Source organism: Oncorhynchus clarkii, chromosome 12, assembly GCF_045791955.1.
Source record: "Oncorhynchus clarkii lewisi isolate Uvic-CL-2024 chromosome 12, UVic_Ocla_1.0, whole genome shotgun sequence".
Taxonomy (NCBI): domain Eukaryota; kingdom Metazoa; phylum Chordata; class Actinopteri; order Salmoniformes; family Salmonidae; genus Oncorhynchus; species Oncorhynchus clarkii.
The window spans coordinates 52,520,902-52,542,497 of record NC_092158.1 but is presented as its reverse complement, the minus strand read 5'-3'; the positions used below and the strand labels follow the sequence as shown (position 1 = coordinate 52,542,497).

Below are 21,596 nucleotides of genomic sequence, written 5' to 3'. Positions count from 1 at the left end.
CTTCAGGGTTTATGGGAGTAATGTTACAATCTTATCTAGGCTGTCCAATCTTAACCAGACACTTTTCTGCGCTAGTTTGTCGATTTAGCTTTTTTTTGTTGCTGTGCGCCATTTGACGCACAAGTCAATAGAATGTGACTGAACATCAACAATATAATTCTGCACCGTCAATCAGTGATTTTACACAAGGATGCTTATCATTCCTCAGAGTTTGTTGGCCATCGACATTCTTGCAGCATGTGTACCTTGGTCGAAATCCAAAATGGCTGCCTGGTGCCTGATTGTTTGATACAATATGTGTTCAGTAACTGCAGAGGAGATGAATCTCTGTGGAAGGAGAAGAATACAAGGCCTGTCACTGCGCTATGAATGGCTGCTGTCAGGTCACCTCCTTAGACGGACAGATGGAGGAGAGCTAGTTCCCTCTGGCCGTTGCCAAGGACACATACCTTATTAGCTACCTCTCAGACAGACAAACTCCAAGCATCTGCTTCTAGGGACGGGGGAGGGGGGTATGGAGGGTCGGAGGGAGAGGTAGATGAATATAGAAAAGACCTTGGTTTGTCTTTATTAAAATTGGATTACAGCTCTCTAATGCAGACTGTGTTCAGCTGGGCTGACATCGTGTCACCAGCCCTTCTCTCTTGGGTCGCTATACAGCCCTCTATAAATCTACCAGAGTAAGGAGGGATGTCACTGTCTGTCCATTGGCGAGATTGTAGTAGCAGGCATGAGAGAGTAGTGGAGAGATAGGAGAGGGAGCGGTAGAGGGGAGATATAAAAGACAGGCGAGGAGAGGAAAGGAGAGATAGTGGAGAGGTATAAGGAAGATGTAGAAGAGAGGATGAGCCCCCGTATTGCTAGCTCGTCATTGGTTAGGACCTCTTGTGGTCTGGCACCTGGTAGTGGAATGGGCTTGCTCTAGGTTTTAAAGCTCCATATTGAACACAGTCCTCCCATCCCCACCACGGATGTGTTGGTCCTCCTATTCAATGTATCCTTGACCATGATTGACTCATCCATGGTCCAATAAAACCTCATTTAGCGTGAGGGGGAGGGCTGATTTGATCTTATGGAAAACTCTTGTAATGTACCTTTCTGACCCTGTTCTGACTCCAGTCTGCCACTAGCCGTCTGCTTCCCTTTGATAAGTCAGGCTAGTGGTGGAGCTGTGGCTGTCTTGGCTGGAGACTCTTGACAGTACGCTAATAGTCAAACTAATGGCTGTAGATATATTACATTTAAGTAATGTAGCAGATGCTCTGTGGCTAGCGCAATAACAGAGTTGCCTGGCGAACAATGCATTATGTGATTGAGGGTGAATTTTATTCAGGAGGAAAATAAGATGGACAGATTGTGTGTGTGTGTGTGTGTGTGTGTGTGTGTGTGTGTGTGTGTGTGTGTGTGTGTGTGTGTGTGTGTGTGTGTGTGTGTGTGTGTGTGTGTGTGTGTGTGTGTGTGTGTGTGTGTGTGTGTGTGTGTGTGTGTGTGTGTGTGTGTGTGTGTGTGTGTGTGTGAGAGAGAGAGTGTAGAAAGAATAGAAAGTCAGGCTGAATTAGCCACCTCAGTCTCCCTGGGCATCTGGACATTGAATCGGCTACCACAAATGAGAATGGCTAGAGGATCGCAGTCCAAATGGATAAAGCAGACTGAGCAGATACAGTATCATGTTCTCATTCAGCCTAGTTTCAGAAACTCACTATCAACCATATCCCCTCTCATCTGGTGCAAAGGTCAACACATCTGTAGATATGTAATGGATCTTGCAGAGTTTAGTTTCACTCATCTAGAGCTTGCATGACTAGCAGAACAAATGTATAGTTGAGATTTGAATGTGATTGAATAGTGGTCAAATTGAATCGAGTCCCAAAACTTGCCTGAATTAAATAAATAGAATCAGTGTGGTTATTCACAGGGTTAACGTTTGATATTTTTAGAGTTTTCAGAGACATATATCCGTCGTTACGTAGGTGTAAGTGTTTCTAAGTAATAAAACGTTCCAAACTCCTTCACTGACTCTGTCCAAGTTATATATTTCCTCTTACTTGAATCTAATGATTTTTTTTCTCTCTCTTTTACAGGGAACCCATTGGAAAGAAGAAGCCAGGTAAGGAAGTTTTGTATTACATTTTGGTATAAATTATTATTGTTTGTGGTATTACGTTTATGTGGGCAATATCATCTGGAATAGATTAGGATTAACATATCCTGCACCAGTATTTAATATCATCTGGAATAGATTAGGATTAACATATCCTGCACCAGTATTTAATATCATCTGGAATAGATTAGGATTAACATATCCTGCACCAGTATTTAATATAATCTGGAATAGATTAGGATTAGCATATCCTGCACCAGTATTTAAGAGTCCAGCCATAGTACAGTCGTGGCCAAAAGTTGAGAATGACACAAATATGAATTTTCACAAAGTCTGCTGCCTCTTTGTCAGATGTTACTATGGAATACTGAAGTATAATTACAAGCATTTCATAAGTGTCAAAGGCTTTTATTGACAATTACATGAAGTTGATGCAAAGAGTCAATATTTGCAGTGTTGACCCTTCTTTTTCAAGACCTCTGCAATCCGCCCTGGCATGCTATCAATTCACTTCTGGGCCTCATCCTGACTGATGGCAGCCCATTCTTACATAATCAATGCTTGGTGTTTGTCCGAATTTGTGGGTTATTGTTTGTCCACCTGCCTCTTGAGGATTGCCCACAAGTTCTCAATGGGATTAAGGTCTGGGGAGTTTCCTGCCGTGGACCCATAATATACAGTGCCTTGCGAAAGTATTCGGCCCCCTTGAACTTTGCGACCTTTTGCCACATTTCAGGCTTCAAACATAAATATATAAAACTGTATTTTTTTGTGAAGAATCAACAACAAGTGGGACACAATCATGAAGTGGAACGATATTTATTGGATATTTCAAACTTTTTTAACAAATCATAAACTGAAAAATTGGGCGTGCAAAATTATTCAGCCCCTTTTACTTTCAGTGCAGCAAACTCTCTCCAGAAGTTCAGTGAGGATCTCTGAATGATCCAATGTTGACCTAAATTACTAATGATGATAAATACAATCCACCTGTGTGTAATCAAGTCTCCGTATAAATGCACCTGCACTGTGATAGTCTCAGAGGTCCGTTAAAAGCGCAGAGAGCATCATGAAGAACAAGGAACACACCAGGCAGGTCCGAGATACTGTTGTGAAGAAGTTTAAAGCCGGATTTGGATACAAAAAGATTTCCCAAGCTTTAAACATCCCAAGGAGCACTGTGCAAGCGATAATATTGAAATGGAAGGAGTATCTTTAAACTTTCAGCTCATACAAGGAGAAGACTGATCAGAGATGCAGCCAAGAGGCCCATGATCACTCTGGATAAACTGCAGAGATCTACAGCTGAGCTGGGAGACTCTGTCCATAGGACAACAATCAGTCGTATATTGCACAAATCTGGCCTTTATGGAAGAGTGGCAAGAAGAAAGCCATTTCTTAAAGATATCCATAAAAAGTGTAGTTTAAAGTTTGCCACAAGCCACCTGGGAGACACACCAAACATGTGGAAGAAGGTGCTCTGGTCAGATGAAACCAAAATTGAACTTTTTGGCAACAATGCAAAATGTTATGTTTGGCGTAAAAGCAACACAGCTCATCACCCTGAACACACCATGCCCACTGTCAAACATGGTGGTGGCAGGATCATGGTTTGGGCCTGCTATTCTTCAGCAGGGACAGGGAAGATGGTTAAAATTGATGGGAAGATGGATGGAGCCAAATACAGGACCATTCTGGAAGAAAACCTGATGGAGTCTGCAAAAGACCTGAGACTGGGACGGAGATTTGTCTTCCAACAAGACAATGATCCAAAACATAAAGCAAAATCTACAATGGAATGGTTCAAAAATAAACATATCCAGGTGTTAGAATGGCCAAGTCAAAGTCCAGACCTGAATCCAATCGAGAATGTGTGGAAAGAACTGAAAACTGTTGTTCACAAATGCTCTCCATCCAACCTCACTGAGCTCGAGCTGTTTTGCAAGGAGGAATGGGAAAAAATGTCAGTCTCTCGATGTGCAAAACTGATAGAGACATACCCCAAGCGACCTACAGCTGTAATCGCAGCAAAAGGTGGCGCTACAAAGTATTAACTTAAGGGGGCTGAATAATTTTGCACGCCCAATTTTTCAGTTTTTGATTTGTTAAAAAAGTTTGAAATATCCAATAAATGTCGTTCCACTTCATGATTGTGTACCACTTGTTGTTGATTCTTCACAAAAAAATACAGTTTTATATCTTTATGTTTGAAGCCTGAAATGTGGCAAAAGGTCGCAAAGTTCAAGGGGGCCGAATACTTTCGCAAGGCACTGTAGATGTTTTGTTCCCCGAGCCACTTAGTTATCATTTTTGGCTTATGGCAAGGTGCTGGAAAAGTTTGGAAAAGGCATTGTTCATCACCAAATTGTTCCTAGATGGTTGGGAGAAGTTGCTCTCAGAGGATGTGTTGGTGCCATTCTTTATTCATGGCTGTGTTCTTAGGCAAAATTGTGAGTGAGCCTACTCCCTTGGCTGAGAAGCAACCACACACATGAATGGTCTCAGGATGCTTTACTGTTGGCATGACACAGGACTGATGTTAGCGCTTACCTTGTCTTCTCCGGACAAGCTTTTTTCCGGATGCTCCAAACAGTCAGAAAGGGGATTCATCAGAGAAAATGACTTTACCCCAGTCCTCAGCAGTACAATCCCTGTACCTTTTGCAGAATATCAGTCTGTCCCTGATGTTTTTCCTTGAGAGAAGTGGCTTCTTTGCTGCCCTTCTTGACACCAGGCCATCCTCCAAAAGTCTTCGCCTCACTGTGCGTGCAGATGCACTCACACCTGCCTGCTGCCATTCCTGAGCAAGCTCTGTACTGGTGGTGCCCCGATCCCGCAGCTGAATCAACTTTAGGAGACGGTCCTGGTGCTTGTCGGACTTTCTTGGGTGCCCCCGAAGCCTTCTTCACAACAATTGAACTGCTCTCCTTGAAGTTCTTGATGATCCGATAAATGGTTTATTTAGGTGCAATCTTACTGGCAGCAATATCCTTGCCTGTGAAGCCCTTTTTGTGCAACGCAATGATGACGGCACGTGTTTCCTTGCAGGAAAACATTGTTGACAGATGAAGAACAATGATTCCAAGCAGCACCCTCCTTTTGAAGCTTTCAGTCTGTTATTCGAACTCAATCAGCATGACAGCATGATCTACAGCCTTGTCCTCGTCAACACTCACACCTGTGTTAACGAGAGAATCACTGACATTATGTCAGCTGGTCCTTTTGTGGCAGGGCTGAAATGTAGTGGAAATGTTTTTTGGGGATTCAGTTCGATTTCATGGCAAAGAGGGACTCAATTCATCTGATCACTTTTCAAAACATTCTGTGGTATATGCAAATTGCCATCATACAAACTGAGGCAGCAAACTTTGTGAAAATTAATATTTGTTTAATTCTCAAAACTTTTGGCCACGACTGAAAACTCAGAGGTGCTATTGCCTCTGGCAGAGAAAAAAACTCTGTGTGGTGTTTGCATCCATCTGTTTACATTTCTCAATGGGGATTGGAGCGCCCTCTAGCTGTATTGTTGCATACTCTCCATTACTTTCACACTAGATTGCTATATAAAGATGTAAGACTATCATTATTACATTTATTTGAAGTTAGATACACACCACTACTTCTACATAGTGTTTTGTTTCAGAGTTTTGCCTCTTCTTTTTTCATCTAACCAACCCATATATTTTCCATCCATGTCAAGTTTCAATTTCCTTCATTTTCCTCCATCAGGGATTGTGGAGAGAGCGACTACTTTCCTAAAGAGAGGTAGTAACAGATTCATGCTTGGACATACTTTGTATGTGACCCCTGGGTTGCTAGCCCTCCGTTAGGGGCCCTTGGCTTTTGGGCCTTTTAGCTGGGACGTTCTCTGAGGTGGGCCTGGGCAGTGCGGGGTCGAGCGGGGGAAGGGATAGCCTTGTATGTGATTCAGCCAACGCATCTGTCTCTATATCAAGCTAAAGCAAATACAGGTCTGGGACCAGGCTAGGGACAGGTGGGGTAGAGAGGGCAGGGTAGGGCAAGCTTGGTGCTCACTCTGTGTGATGTGCATGGCGGTGTGTTAGTTATGTCAAGAGGGCACCAGATGGTGTGTGTCTGACTGTACACCCCGCCCAACTCCCTTGCTCCTGTGCTGAAATCAACCCTGTCTTTGGTTGTGGGAAATAATCGTCACCTTGATAGATGTGCATGCTGTGCCACAACAACAACAACATTACCATCCTCATTCTGTGTCGTTGGCTCTTGGGGTATCAGACGTGACAGTTTTCATAATCTATAGTATCTAGTTCAAGAGACGTGATGCAGGATTATTTAAATACAAGGCTCCATCTCTGGACAATTATGCATTTAGAGGATATTATGAGTGCATCACACTCTGCATCCCCGGGGGTAGCTCTGGTTGTCATCCCATCAAGGGCACATTACAGAGCAGGCCCTCTTGTTGTTCTAACCTAAAGCATTGTAGTAGTCTAGGTGTTGGGGTGTCCTGGTGGCGGGTTGTCTCTGTATCTCTGTGGCAGCCACACGGTTTATTAGCATAACCCTCCTTCCTATCCTGTCGTCTGTCATAACATCTCCCCCTCTCAGCTCTCTGACCACCATTTTATTCTTCCGTCTCGAAAACCATGCCTGCTTCCTCTTCATCCTCATCCTCTATCTGCGGTGGTGTGGCTGATAAGAGGTCAGATCTACAGTACCAGTCAAAAGTTTGGACACACCTACTCAATCCAGGGTTTTTCTTTATTTTGACTATTTTCTTCGTTGTAGAGTAATAGTAAAGACATAACACACATGGAATCATGTAGTAACCAAAAAAGTATTAAACAAATCAAAATATTTTAGATTTTAGATTATTCAAAATAGCCACCATTTGCATTGATGACAAGCTTGCACACTCTTATCATTCTTTCAAACAGCTTCATGAGGTAGTCACCTGGAATACATTTCAATAAACAGGTGTACCACAACATTCTTCAGCAATACACCATCCCATCTGGTTTGCACTTAGTGCCACTATCATTTGTTTTTCAGCAGGACAATGACCCAAAACACACCTTCAGACTCTGTAAGGGCTATTTGACCAAGAAGGAGAGTGATGGAGTGCTGCATCAGATGCATTAGCCTCCACAATCACCTAACCTTAACCCAATTGAGATGGTTTGGGATGAGTTGGACCGCAGAGTGATGGAATAGCAGCCAACAAGTGTTCAGAATATGTGGGAACTCCTAGTGTGCAAAGCTGTCATCAAGGCAAAGGGTGGCTACTTTGAAGAATATAAAATATGTTTGGATTTGTTTTACACTTTGTTACTACATTGTTCCAAATGTGTTATTTCATAGTTTAGATGTCTTCACTATTATTCTACGATGTAGAAATTGTAAAAATAAAGAGAAATCCTTGAATGAGTAGGTGTGTCCAAACTATAACTGGCACTGTACATGTATGTGTGCTCTGTGTCCCTCCCTGCAGGAGACTCCACCTCAGCTGACCCTCTGCTCCTAGACCAGTATGTGGCCGTCACTGACTATGAGAAACAGGAGAGCTCTGAGATCAGCCTGCACGTGGGACAGACGGTGGAGGTCATCGAGAAGAATGAGTCTGGTACGAGACCTGGATCAGATGGCGGCAGACTTTAGCTAAATGACTGAGGTTGCGTCCCAAATGACACTTGTTTATATAGCGATGGCCCTGGTCAATAGTAGTCCACTATAAGGGGAATAGGGTGCCATTTGGGACCCTTAACGTGTTTTATAAAACAACCCCCCCCCCCCATCAACTGAAAGAATGTTATCATACTTGAATGCACCTGAGATACAGGTACTTTAATGTGTACCAAGACGACTGCCAAATAGCAGCAGCATAATGCTATCACGTTGTCCTCAGAGCCTTCCAAATAGCCAATACAGGCCAATACAGGACCTAGAGCGAGCCTCTGCTGTGTGACGGACTCTTCTGTGTTTGTGTGTGTTTTGCTCTTTGTGTGAAGGTTGGTGGTTTGTGAGTTCAGACGAGGCCCAAGGCTGGGTCCCTGCCACCTGCCTGGAGGCCCAGGATGACCCTGACGACTTCTCCCTTCCCGGCGAGGAAGGTAACTCGCTCCGTGTGTCGCACTGCCCTAGGCCACATTGAGTCAAAACATAGGCCTACAGTAATTACTGATCACATTGGCAGCCATAAGGAGCAGCTCATAGTCAAAACTCAAGGTTTGCTGCCAAGTCATTATGACGCAAAACAGTGTGTCCTCATTGATTAAGATGTAGGAGAAATGTGGAACTGTAATGAATTAATCTTGGAAGCAGGAATTGAAATCGTTACATTACGTAATGTATGTGGGAAAATGACCTCTGACTGTCTATCACCTTCACCTGTCTCTGCCCGTCGATGATGTTGCGTTCATAACCAAGTGGGAAGGTGGTAAATACCAATTGTGAAGTTGGATGCTATCACGTGCTTTGAACCTGTTGAGAAATGCCAATTGGCTAATGGCCAACAAGCTGCATCAACTATAAACAAGAAATACAGCTATCATGATTGTAAACAAATTATACTGTTCAAAAACCATATTAATAGATTGCTTTTTTATAAATAATGTTTTGTTTTAACTGTGGAAAATGCTGTTATCAAGGTCATCTCCTTAGTAGGTGACGTCAGAGGTCAGCATGTTGGGAGAAGTCGGAGCTTTGGGATGATACATGTGTTTCCCACGAGTTCCCAATCGTATGTAGTACATTCCACCTTTGGTTATGAATGCAGTGTTCGAACCAACCATAGAGATAAATAGAGGACTCTAGTGCCCAAATGCCCTTTTTAGCATGGAGTGCCATTGAGGACTTCCTATAGGTTAAGGAAGGATCACATAATTCCATCTGGGTCAACAGGAGGGATCAGCCAATTAATTATGCTTGTGAGCAAACATTCCATAACTGCAGGTGGCAATTAATCGCCAACCTTGACTTTATACTGTAGCTGTTCAAACAACACACTCCAGATGGCAGTATGCACCCTTTCAGTTTTTTTACCAACTCATAGAAGTAGAAAAAAAAGTAATACTTAAAAATTGAGAAGCCAGTGCGCTCATAGAGGCCATAATAGGGCAGATACAATGAAGAGTCCTCTATAATCTTCTATGGAACTAAGAAAACAGAGCCAGCGTATTTACTTCCTGTTTACTTACTTCCTGCTGCCCACTGTGCTCTGCTGTCAGTGTCCCGGAGATACTGGTCACTGCCGAGCCTTGTGGGCCGCCGGCGAACGTTAGGGGATCTGTTCAGCACAGGCTTTGGGCAAGGTGGAGCGCACGACTCTTTTCTCCCTTTTCTCTATCTGTGTGTAAAATGTAATGTTTAGCATGAAAAACCCATGCATGACCAACCCAAGCCTAAGACATGCATGTGTGGCATGGATTGTAATGGATGTGTTGGTTTATGTTGGTATGATTTGTTCTCTCGATGGCATGCTGTGGAGAAACAGTTTCTCACTTTTACTGTTATTTCAGTGAAATATGACATTTGAGATTGTTTGTTCTTTCTAACTAGAATATTTGTGTAACAATCACTTTAATTCAGTAGACCTAAAATGGACCCGTTATGGATTAGTTATAAAAACCATTTGTTACAAGTGAAGGGCATTTCCATGTAAAAGGACCCATGAGCATCAACATGTGAAGTTCATAGGAGCATGTCAAATGGATGCTAAGAGTCTATATTTTGGGGAAATGAAGGCATAGATGCATTTTAGCCATTTTCCATCTTAAACATTTGGTATATTTAAAAGGCTTTGATTTCTGAATAAACAGATGGAAAAGGGATCTTAGAAAACATCTAGCAGAAAAATTCTTAAAAGGAATCAGAAATGCATCAAAACACAATGTTGACATACCATACCTGCCAACTAATAAAGACTTTTATATTTAGCTTTGGAGAAATTATTTACCTTCTGTAAGTAAAAAAATACATTGCGTAGTGCCTTGTAATTATGTTACCAGAAACCACATACACTCCATGACCAGAAATATGTTGACACCTGCTCGTTGAACATCTTATTACAAAATCATGGGCAATAATATGTAGTTGGTCCCCCCCCCCCCCCCCCCCCTTTGCTACTGTAACACCCTCCACTCTTCTGGGAAGGCTTTTCACTAGATGCTGGAACATTGATGCGGGGACTTGCTTCCATTCAGCCACAAGAGTATTAGTGAGGTTGGCCACTGATGTTGGGTGATTAGGCCTGGCTCGCAGTCGGGGTTCCAATTCATCCCACAGTTGTTTGAAGGGGTTGAGGTCAGGGCTCTTTGCAGGTTATTCTACACCGATCTCAACATACCTTTACTATATGAACCTCGCTTTGTGCACGCACGGGGGCATTGTCATGCTGAAACAGGAAAGGTTGTTCCCAAAACTGTTGCCACAAAGTTGGAAGCACAGAATTGTCTAGAATGTCATATGCTGTAGTGTTAAGATTTCCCTTCACTGGAACTAAGGGGCCTAGCCCAGACCATGAAAAACAACCCCAGACCATTATTCCACCACCACCAAACTTTACAATTGGCACTATGCATTGGGCAGGTAGCGTTCTCCTGGCATACCCAGATTTTTCCGTCAGACTGCCAGATGGTGAAGCTTGATTCATAATTTCCACTGCTCCAGAGTCCAATGGCAGCAAGCTTTACACCACGGCAGCCGATTCTTGGCATCGCACATGGTGATCTTAGGCTTGTGTGCTGCTGCTTAGCCATGGAAACCCATTTCATGAAGCTCATGACGAACATTTATTGCGCTGACGTTGCTTCCAGAGGCAGTTTGGAACTCAGTAGTGAGTACTTCAACCGAGTACAGACAATTTGAGCGTGCAACGCTCTTTAGCAATTGGCGGTCCCATTTTGTGAGCTTGTGTGGCCTACAACTTTGCAGCTGAGCCATTGTTGATCCTAGACATTTCCACTTCACAGAATGGGACAGCACTTAGTGAGGGGGGGCTGCTCTAGCAGGGAAGAAATTTGACAAACTGACATGTTGGAAAGATGGGATCCTATGATAGTGCCACATTGAAAGTCACTGAGCTCTTCAGTAAGGCCATTCTTCTGCCAGTGTTTGTCTATGGAGATTGCATGGCTGTGTGCTACATTTTATACACCTGTTAGCAACGGGTGTGGCTGAAATAGCCAAATTCACTCATTTGAAGGGGTGTCCACATACACTGTATATACAAAGGTATCTTTAAGATATTTTCGCTCTCTTGTGAGAGAGGATAATGAAAGTTCACAGAAGTAACAAGTATTGGTAGACCTACCAATTAGTTATAATGATTTTACTGATGCAAATTATGTTTATGAATTATGAAGTGATTAAAATTAAATGGAATTACTGCACCCGAATTGGCTACAAAGGGAAATCATAAGTCACAAATCACAGTTGGGTCACCTGCTACTGTCCTCCTGTCCACTGGCATACTGCTGTGTCCAGTTCATAAATGTTTTATTTTACTTTCTGTTTGGTGGTCAAACCAAGAGTGTTAAAACTGAGTCTGGAAAACCCCTCCCTCTCTCTCTATCCAATTAATTTCACCTCTCACAACGCTTAATGACACCTACCCATGTAACCCCTCTCTTTCCATTTACTGTAACCAGTTTCCTCACCCTCTGAGCACCGACTGACACCAGACATCGAAAAGTAGTTGAAATTTTGTCAGTCTACCCTGGCCTTGATATTAACGTCCACAGATGGACTGGACCAAATCTGAACCTATCATAGACGCATGTTTCACAAGTTTGGATAGCATAGTACAGTGTTGTTACTGTAGTTCAATAACCAAAATATATATTGAACTCAAGGTGCCATGTCATAGCTTACACCCCATTCTTTCTGCAGACATGTTTGAATCGTAATTTGGAGCAAATATTTAAAAGAACCTGAGGGAGATTTTACCGTAATCTGTTACCAAAGTTTGCACCTGCACAGTTCTTCCACAGAATTAGTTTTTTTGTTACAAAAAATAATAGAAATTGTTAAAAGTAGTCCGGGTGGATATAGTTCTATTGTTAAACCTTTATATCAATGTTTTTTTGTTTGGCATACATTTTAAAGTGAAAAGACTGAGTCAAAGCGCAAATATGTTACTGTGCAATTGCCCTGAACTCCTAATGCTAGCGTAGTTGTAATTCTGTCTTGTGTCTCACTGATGTTTTGTGTTGCATGATGTGTGTTGCATGTCTTCTCACTCCACAAGTTAGATCCCGCCCAGTCCCTGTCTACAAGGAAACACTCGCTGAAAGCGTTCAACTGATTACTAGTTTATGATCTGGGAATGGTGTACTGGGGGCTAACACATTACATCCACTAGCAGATAGTGGGAGACTAGGTTCAGAAATTCCATCCAAGAAAGGTAAAGAAAGTTGTAGCTTATTTATGGAATTTCTATACAATTTTGGAGAACAGCCAAAAACAAACATTGTTTGCTGCAGCTTCACCTCAGTCGATCTACAAACACGTAGCCTATTAGCTATACAATTAGCCGCTATCCATTTACTCAGGACCTGGATTAAAAACAATAATTTCATACGTCCAGAGGGATCTGTTAGCGGAAAAATGTATTTTTATTAACAAACGGTAAACCGATACATTTTGCTTTACAGATTTATTTTATACAGCTAATTGCCTGCCATTCTACACATTTTGGAATGACATATGCAGTGTTAATATGATATCTCAGTGAGAGTGACTAACAAAATCAAAATGGGGGCCACCTGGAGGTCAGGGACCCTGGGCACATGGTTGGTAATTCGGCACTGATTACAATGAGTTTAGGTTGACTGGTAAATTAGTGTAGCCAGCTAACATTTTTTTTTACTGTTTTCCATCCAAAATATGCACATTTTCCCACTAGTGGTGTATTCATACCAAACAGACTTGTTGCAAATACAAATCAGTGAGTGATGTAGTGCACACAATCAACTTTTCTGCTTAAGGTTTCATGTACCTAATACAAATCCAATGTTCAATGTGTTTCTATCGCATTTTCAACTATACCGATAGTTTTCACAAACTGTTGCGTTAAATATCAAAATGTACCTATTCTGGTCTTGGTATTTGCGCTCTAGCGAACAGTTTGCAGATACAGTACGGGTAGGCTGTGCGGGTAGGATAGTCTACATGATGAGATTATTATGGATAAGATCTAGAATGTTTTGATTTGTCAAGACGGTAGTCAAGCATCTATCATCATGTCACCAAAATAAGACCCTAGACATTTATTGGAAGGAGGAGCATCAAACTCATACCATGCACTTTCACCACCCTGTGTTCATCATCAATTTATTTAATCTGTAGCCTATTAACAGCATGGTTTCCCGAGGTATAGTGGGAGGACCACAAACCATGTCATTGCGTGACTCCAACTTTACTTCAATATGTTTATTATAATCGATATTTGCTCATAAAGGCGTTTCCACCGCCATTTCTCGCATAATTAATTTTACCAACACAAAAATATCCTACCATGTCAAACTAACAAATGAGACTTCCTGTTTCATCACAGCTGTTGCTTTAGTTGCATAAAAACTGTGGATGGAAACGTGGTTACTGAGTGTCAATTAACAAGAGGAAAACTGCTGATGCACAACCAAGTTTCGAAAATTGCACCTCGTGTATTCTACTATTGTTACTCTCAACAGTAAGCTAAGATCCCCAGACTGAGTGCCTAAAAAAAAAAATTAAAAGTTTATTTGGATTTCATAAAAAACAATTGTACTCATATGTAGCTATGGCCCTGGGTAGGTTATTAGGATTTGGTATAAAGATAGCATATCTAAATAATGGTGTGTATGGACAGTATATGAATAGAAAGTGTGTACTGTACATAAGTGACTAATGTTCAATCACTATGTACATAGGGAAGCAGTCTAAGGTACAGGGTAGAGATGCATTTATATAGATGAGTTGTACTGTATTTACATATACTTGCACTGTCTAGACTGCCTCATTAACTACTGTTGTTGTCATCACTTACTGTTGCATAACTCAACAATTGTGTCAATAGCAGGATACTCTCAAATTTACAATCTACACGTTTGGCACTAGATTACTGCTTTACATTGTTTGCGAGATCAGATATAGGGCGGTGCCAGAGCGCAGAATAATTTACAAACGCTCAACACCTGTTGAATATGGCCGGTGTCAGTAAACATTGGCCAAAAAAAAGCGTAATTAAATTGTTGCCAGCAGCAGTTACAGTCACCAACACTCTGTATAGCGTAAACACAGCCTAACCAGCTCTGCTAGGGCGAGTAAAATCATCAGAGTGAGGTGTTCTCTCATTTGTGTCTGGAAGTAGCTAGCAAGCTAGCCAGTTAGCTTGGGTGCTTGACTGCCGTTGTGATCAACCCTACTGATCGGCCAGAGCGTCCAGTATTTTTCCTGTGTTAAATTGTAATTTAAACTGTATTCAATTATTCCTTTTTAAAAATTCCACCCAAAAAATAACACCCATCAAAAGTTTTTTGTTTTGTTTTTTGTGATGTGTCGAGACGATGCGTTAAATCCCCGACAAAGCTTTAGCGTTCTTATAAACTGATGTTACCCACTCTTCTGCCAAGGCACCTGCAGGTTCCTGGACATTTCTGGGGGGAATGGCCCTAGCCCTCACCCTCCGATCCAACAGGTCCCAGAAGTGCTCAATGGGATTGAGATCCGGGCTCTTCGCTGGCCATGGCAGAACACTGACATTCCTGTCTTGCAGGAAATCACACACAGAACGAACAGTATGGCTGGTGGCATTGTCATGCTGGAGGGTCATGTCAGGATGAGCCTGCAGGAAGGGTACCACATGAGGGAGGAGGATGTCTTCCCTGTAAAGCACAGCGTTGAGATTTTCCTGCAATGACAACAAGCTCAGTCCGATGATGCTGTGACACACCGCCCCAGACCATAACAGACCCTCCACCTCCAAATCGATCCCGCTCCAGAGTACAGGCCTCTGTGTAACTCTCATTCCTTTGACGATAAATGCGAATCCGACCATCGCCCCTGGTGAGACAAATCCGCGACTCATCAGTGAAGAGCACTTTTTGCCAGTCCTGTCTGGTCCAGCGACGGTGGGTTTGTGCCCATAGGCGACGTTGTTGCCAGGGATGTCTGGTGAGGACCTGCCTTACAACAAGCCTACAAGACCTCAGTCCAGCCTCTCGGGCAGTTGTTGTTGCCATCCTGTACATGTCCCGTGGGTGTGATGTTTGGATGTACCAATCCTGTGCAGGTGTTGTTACGTGGTCTGCCCACTGCGAGGACGATCTGCTGTCCGTCCCGTCTCCCTGTAGCGCTGTCTTAGGCATCTCACAGTATGGACATTGCAATTTATTGCCCTGGCCACATCTGCAGTCCTCATGCCTCCTTGCAGCATGCCTAAGGCTTGTTCATGCAGATGAGCAGGGACCCTGGGCATCTTTCTTTTGCCGTTTTTCAGTCAGTAGAAAGGCCTCTTTAGTGTCCTTAGTTTTCAGAACTGTGACCTTAATTGCCTACCGTCTGTAAGCTGTTAGTGTCTTAACGACCATTCCATAGGTGCATGTTCATTAATTGTTTATGGTTCATTGAACAAGCATGGGAAACAGTGTTTTTTTTTTTTTGTTGCTGAGTTTAGATGTCATGGAATGACGATGTATTCCATTTAGCCAATTTCAGCCATTACCTGGGTGTGTTTGACAGCTCGTTAAACGTTTCCGCAGTCATAATATTAAAACGGGAGAAAAACGACAGGCACAAGCAAGCGTATGAAAGAGTCGCATGAGTAAAATGAAAGCAATTAATCCAGCGAGATTTAAGTGACAGGTGAATTATTCACCCCTCAAACACAGGAAATAGATGGCTGAAATAGACCGATCCTCAGATAGGAGGGGCATGTGCGTTGCTACATAATGTGCTGTCCCTGCCAATTTGTTGACTCCCATCTGCTTGATTGACATTCTTTTAAAAGTTAGTATGCAAGATGAAAAAGACATCACCTAATGTCATGTGTTCTTTGCCATTTCCAGAGGAGAAGTACACAGTGATCTACCCATATGCAGCGCGAGACCAAGATGAGATCGACCTAGAAAGTGGCATGACGGTGGAGGTCATGCAGAAGAACCTTGAGGGCTGGTGGAAGATCAGGTAAAACACAATACCCCAGAAGTGTGTCTGTATACAGTGAATGCATGTTGGCTCTGTGTGCATGTGCATTTCATTGAGTGAGTGGATCAGAGTTGGTTGCTTGTTTCTACTAAATAAGGCCTTTGTTTGTTGTTTCTCTCTCTATTGAAGCTGTGAACGTAACCTCTCTGCTGCCCTCTACAGGTACCAGGGACAGGAGGGCTGGGCCCCGGCGTCCTACTTGAAGAAGGCCGACATCCTGAGCCAGAAGCTGGTGGCAGGGGCAGCGGGCCACTCCAGCACTAACGACCTGGACGGATTCTCTAAGCAGCAGAGTCAACAGAACCAAGCCAAGGAGAGCCGAGGAGACAACAAGGATCAGAAAGACAAGGGCTTCTCCCCCTTTGCCAAGCAGCACAGTGAGTAGGAACTAGAAATGTAAACAACTAACTAGTTTAACAACAAAGAGCTGTAACGCTCTACTTAATGCCTGCAGGTAGGCGTTATTAAAATACATTATAAACCCTATAAGATATAATAAAGCATTCTACATTATGCAGGCTTAAGTAGTGTTACCAAGACGTCCCATCTGTATGAGGGATGCTTCCTCAGTCTCCTTCCTGCGAGGCTCTCTAAATCAATGCCTGAGTAATGTAAAACATCCCCTTTTTATTCCTACAGTGTGTAAGTAATTGAGGAGCTGAATGCTTTCCACAACTACACCTCCATCAGTGAGGATGCATTACACATCGCGTTAGAGCCGAAGTCCCCAGTCTCCAGATTTAATTAGTCTACATCAAACAGTGCTCTCTCCTTCTTTCTCTCTCTCTTGCTCTCCTTTCTCGCTCTCTTTCTATGGTCTCTCTCGCTCTACTCACTAATCTCTCTCTCGCTCTCTGCCAACTGGGCACCAACTGGCTGAACCAATGTTGTTTCAAAGTAAATTGTCAACATATTGTGATGTGGAATCTACGAATCTACTGGATCTACGAATCTACTGGATTTGCAAAAAAAGTCCTCAACTGTTGTTTTGAGGGTATTTTTTTTTTGCACAGGATTATGTCATGGTAACCATTTTTCAGACAAACCGTGTATAAAATGTTAAATGTTTTCCTTTGAAACAACGTCAGATTTTCAACATTATATCCACTACAATAATAAAACAATGGGCTGGGCGGCACCTCCTATTGGAGAGTTAATCTACAACTATCTCTTTGGTCTCTCATCCAGGGTTTTAACTGTCACGCTGGTATGAAGAGTCGGGAGACAGGCGCAGGAATGCGTAATAATGGTTTTTATTAAGCCCCAAATTACAGCGTGCCATGTAACGGCACGGGGACGAAGACCAAACAAACACGTAACAAAACACAGGGTTTAAACCAAAACAAAAGAGCGAGGAGGACCTCGAATAAATAACACAAGCGCCCAATGATTATCACACGGGACGAGTCCCATAATCATCTGCGCAATCCACAAGGGCACGAAAGCCCAAAACCCATAGCACAGGTATTCACACGCACCAACGGACATAGTAACAATAATGGACACCCCAATAGAAACCAAATGTCATGACAATAATGACTTTAAAACAGAGTTGGCTATGATAGGAGAAAAGTGAGGATGGATCAACAACATTACTCCACAATACTAACCTAAATGACAGAGTGAAAAGAAAGAAGCCTGTACAGAATAAAAATATTCCATGCTACATGTTAAAGGTATGCTTGTCATCGGCAAGGACTAGGGAAAGACATGGCATAGAGCTAAACACAGGCATAATCATTGCAGAAAACCTGGTTCAGTCTGCTTTCTAACAGACACTGGGAGACAAATTCAACTTTCAGCAGGACAAATCTCTGGCTGGGCCACTCAAGGACATTGAGACTTATCCCGAAGCCAGTCCTGCATTGTCTTGGCTGTGTGCTTAGGGTCATTGTTCTGTTGGAAGGTGAACCTTCACCCCAGTCTGAGGTCCTGAGAACTCTGGAGCAGGTTTTCATCAAAGGATCTCTCTGTACTTTGCACGATTTATCTTTCCCTCGATCCTGACTAGTCTCCCAGTCCCTGCCACTGAAAAACATCCCCACAGCATGATGCTGCCACCACCATGCTTCACCATAGGGAAGGTGCCAGGTTTCCTCCAGATGTGACACTTGGCATTCAGGACAATGTGTTCAATCTTGGTTTCATCAGACCAGAGAATCTTGTTTCTCATGGTGTGACAGTCCTTCAGGTGCCTTTTGGTGCACTCCAAGCGGGCTGTTGTGCCTTTTACTGTGGAGTGGCTTCTGTCTGGCCACTCTACCATAAAGGCCTGATTTGTGGAATACTGCAGAGATGGTTGTCCTTCTGGAAGGTTCTCCCATCTCCACAGAGGAACTCTGGAGCTGTCAGAGTGACCATCGGTTTCTTGGTCACCTCCCTAACCAAGGCCTTTCTCCCCCGGGCGGCCAGTTCTAGGAAGTGTCTTGGTGGTTCCAAACTTCTTTCATTTAAGAATGATGGAGGCCACTGTGTTCTTGGGGACCTTCAATGCTGCAGACATTCTTTGTTACCCTTCCCCAAAACTGTGCCTCAACACAATCCTGTCTCGGAGGTCTACGGACAATTCCTTCAATCTCATGGCTTGGGTTTTTGCTCTGATATGCACTGTCAACTGTAGGACCTTATATAGACAGGTGTGTGCCTTTCCAAATCATGTCCAATAAGTTTAATTTACCACAGGTGGACTCCAATCAAGTTGTAGAAACATCTCAAGGATGATCAATGGAAACAGGATGCACCTGAGCTCAATTTCGAGTCTCATTGCAAGGGGCTGAATACTTATGTAAATAAGGTATTTCAGTTTTTTTTATTTAAATATTTCTAAAAACCTGTTCGCTTTGTCATTATGGGGTTTGGTGTGTAGATAAAAAAAATCAATTTTCAAATAAGGCTGTAATGTAACAGGTGGAAAAAGGGAAGGGGTCTGAATACTTTCCGAATGTACTATATTTATACTGAACAAACATAGAAATCCACCATGTAAAATGTTGGTCCCATGTTTCATGAGCTGAAATAAAAGATCCCAGAAATGTTCCATACGCGCAAAAAGCTTCTCTCTAAGAATGTTGTGCACAATTTGTTTTACATCCCTGTTGGTGAGCACTTTTTCGCCTAGATAATCCATCTACCTGACCAGTGTGGCATTTCAAGAAACTGATTAAATAGCATGACAATTACACAGGTGCTCCTTGTGCTAGGAACGATAAAAGGCCACTCTAAAATGTGCAGTTGTCAATTGGCATGCTGACTGCAGAAATGTCCACCAGAGCTGTTGCCAGACAATTGAATGTTGATTTCTCTACCATAAGCTGCATCCGTCATTTTACAGAATTTGGCACGACATCCGCCCGGCTTCACAACCGCAGTTTGCTGATGTCAACGTTATGAACAGAGTTCCCCATGGTTGCGGTGGGGTTATGGTATTGGCAGGCATAAGCTACAGACAACAAACACGGATTGCATTTTATTGATGGCAATTTGAATGCACAGAGATACTGTGACAAGATCCTGAGGCCCATTGTCGTGCCATTAATTCGCCGCCATCGCCTCATGTTTCAGCATGATAATGTACAGCCTCATGTCGCAAGGATCGGTACACAGTTCCTGGAAGCTGAAAATGGCCTGCATACTCAGACGTGTCATCCTTTGAGCATGTTGTTTGGGATTCTTTAGATCAACGTGCTCCAGTTCCCGCCAATATCCAGCAACTTCCCACAGCCATTGAACATTCCACAGACCACAATCAACAACATGATCAACTCTATGCAGAGGAGATGTGTCGCTCTGCATGAGGCAAAATTAAAGTTAATAATATGTTGGATTCACTCCATTTTAACCAAAAGTTAAGGTTAAAGAAAAGGACTAAATCAAAATCAAGCTTTGCATAAAGTGCATTTAATGTTTGATTTGACTGGATTTAGTCCTATTCTTTAAATTAGATTTTTCGTTGAGATGGAGAGGTGAATCCAACATATCAATGATTCATTTGTAGACAAACATCTCCTTCAATATCCAGTATCTTCTGGTTGAATAATTCATTCTGTGCCATGGACTTAGTCTGGCTTTAATGCCAGTTTGCCTACAAATGTAATAATTGATATGTTGGATTCACGTCTTCATCTTCAAAAATCTAAGTTAAAGAGTTGGACTAAATCAAATAAGGTTTGACTCTCTCTGAAAACGTAATGACAACTAAACAAAAATAATCTAATTGTTTTTACCATTGGAATTTGGTTGTGCTTTACATCTCCTCCTTTAAACGTTGATAATTGGTTTTGTTGTCAACCTTACACAATTCAATATTACTTTAATACAGTTAATAATTTTAGGCTATTAACTGTATCTTAAATTAATGTGACAGTATGTATTCAATGCTAAAATGAGTAACGCGCCCATGACCACATTGAGGTTATTGTAACTCTAGATATCTTTATGTAATCGTAGAAAGTATGCATGTTCAAGATAATGCAAGGGTCACAGGTCTGTGGAGATCTTCACAATTGCTGTAATAATCTGTGCAGGATCTCGAACCGCATTGATCACTTGCACTATGTACTTTTAATGTAATCCAGATCATGTGGTTATGCTATTAGATGAAGCACAGTGATAAACACTAAGTTGTTGTATAAATAATCTAAATATCTGACATTGTATTCCTATGAGCAGCCCTGAATCTGTCCACAAAAAATGTGTTTTTTTTGTACGGAGGTCAATGAAAGGGTTCCCACTTTTAGCGGAGACTGCATTCACGGTAAACGCTGCTAATGTCGGCGCAATCATCACCTTTTAAATTTAGGAATCTTTTCAGATTGAATAAAGCCCTTGGTTTCCCTCTGTCTGGAACTAATATCTCCTGATATGAGCAGTCGATGTCAATGCAGGCAGTGTTTTGAGACTGAGGTGTGCTGTGCCTTTTCCTCTACAGAACAAGGGGCTAGACAGAGACCACCTCCACGCAGGGATCTCACCATCGTAAGTACCCCGCTCCAACCAGTTAACCGCACAATGAGACGCCAACAGCACTCATAAAGAAAGACATTTGACTAAATGAGTTTTGCATTGTTTTGTGTTGACCTGCCACAAGTCAAACCTGATACTGACTTACTCTTTCTTCACACCCTCCCTCCGTTTAGCCGAGGGGGCAGAACCTGCCCAAGCCACCCACCCCTCCCCAGGTGGAGGAGGAGTTCTATACCATCGCAGACTTCCAGACCACCATCCCCGACGGCATCAGCTTCCAGGCTGGGGTCAAAGTGGAGGTGAGACTCGTCACATCTCATCACACATTGGTAGATGGTTATTGCTTGAATGTGAACAGCCTACTAAATTC

The 21,596-nt window shown here is 42.6% G+C and overlaps 1 protein-coding gene across 2 annotated transcripts in view; it reads left to right on the top strand.

The window, feature by feature from the left end:
* LOC139420799 (SH3 and PX domain-containing protein 2B-like) overlaps positions 1-21,596 on the top strand; it is an 84,708-nt gene that overhangs the window by 58,316 nt on the left and 4,796 nt on the right. The window contains exons 6-13 of one of the 2 annotated variants that reach the window (XM_071171079.1): positions 2,082-2,107; positions 5,831-5,866; positions 7,572-7,703; positions 8,089-8,190; positions 16,126-16,243; positions 16,427-16,641; positions 21,192-21,238; positions 21,400-21,525. In XM_071171079.1, the coding sequence (XP_071027180.1) occupies positions 2,082-2,107; positions 5,831-5,866; positions 7,572-7,703; positions 8,089-8,190; positions 16,126-16,243; positions 16,427-16,641; positions 21,192-21,238; positions 21,400-21,525 (802 nt within the window). The remainder of the gene's footprint in view (positions 1-2,081; positions 2,108-5,830; positions 5,867-7,571; positions 7,704-8,088; positions 8,191-16,125; positions 16,244-16,426; positions 16,642-21,191; positions 21,239-21,399; positions 21,526-21,596) is intronic. The other variant, XM_071171080.1, reaches the window with a different exon arrangement.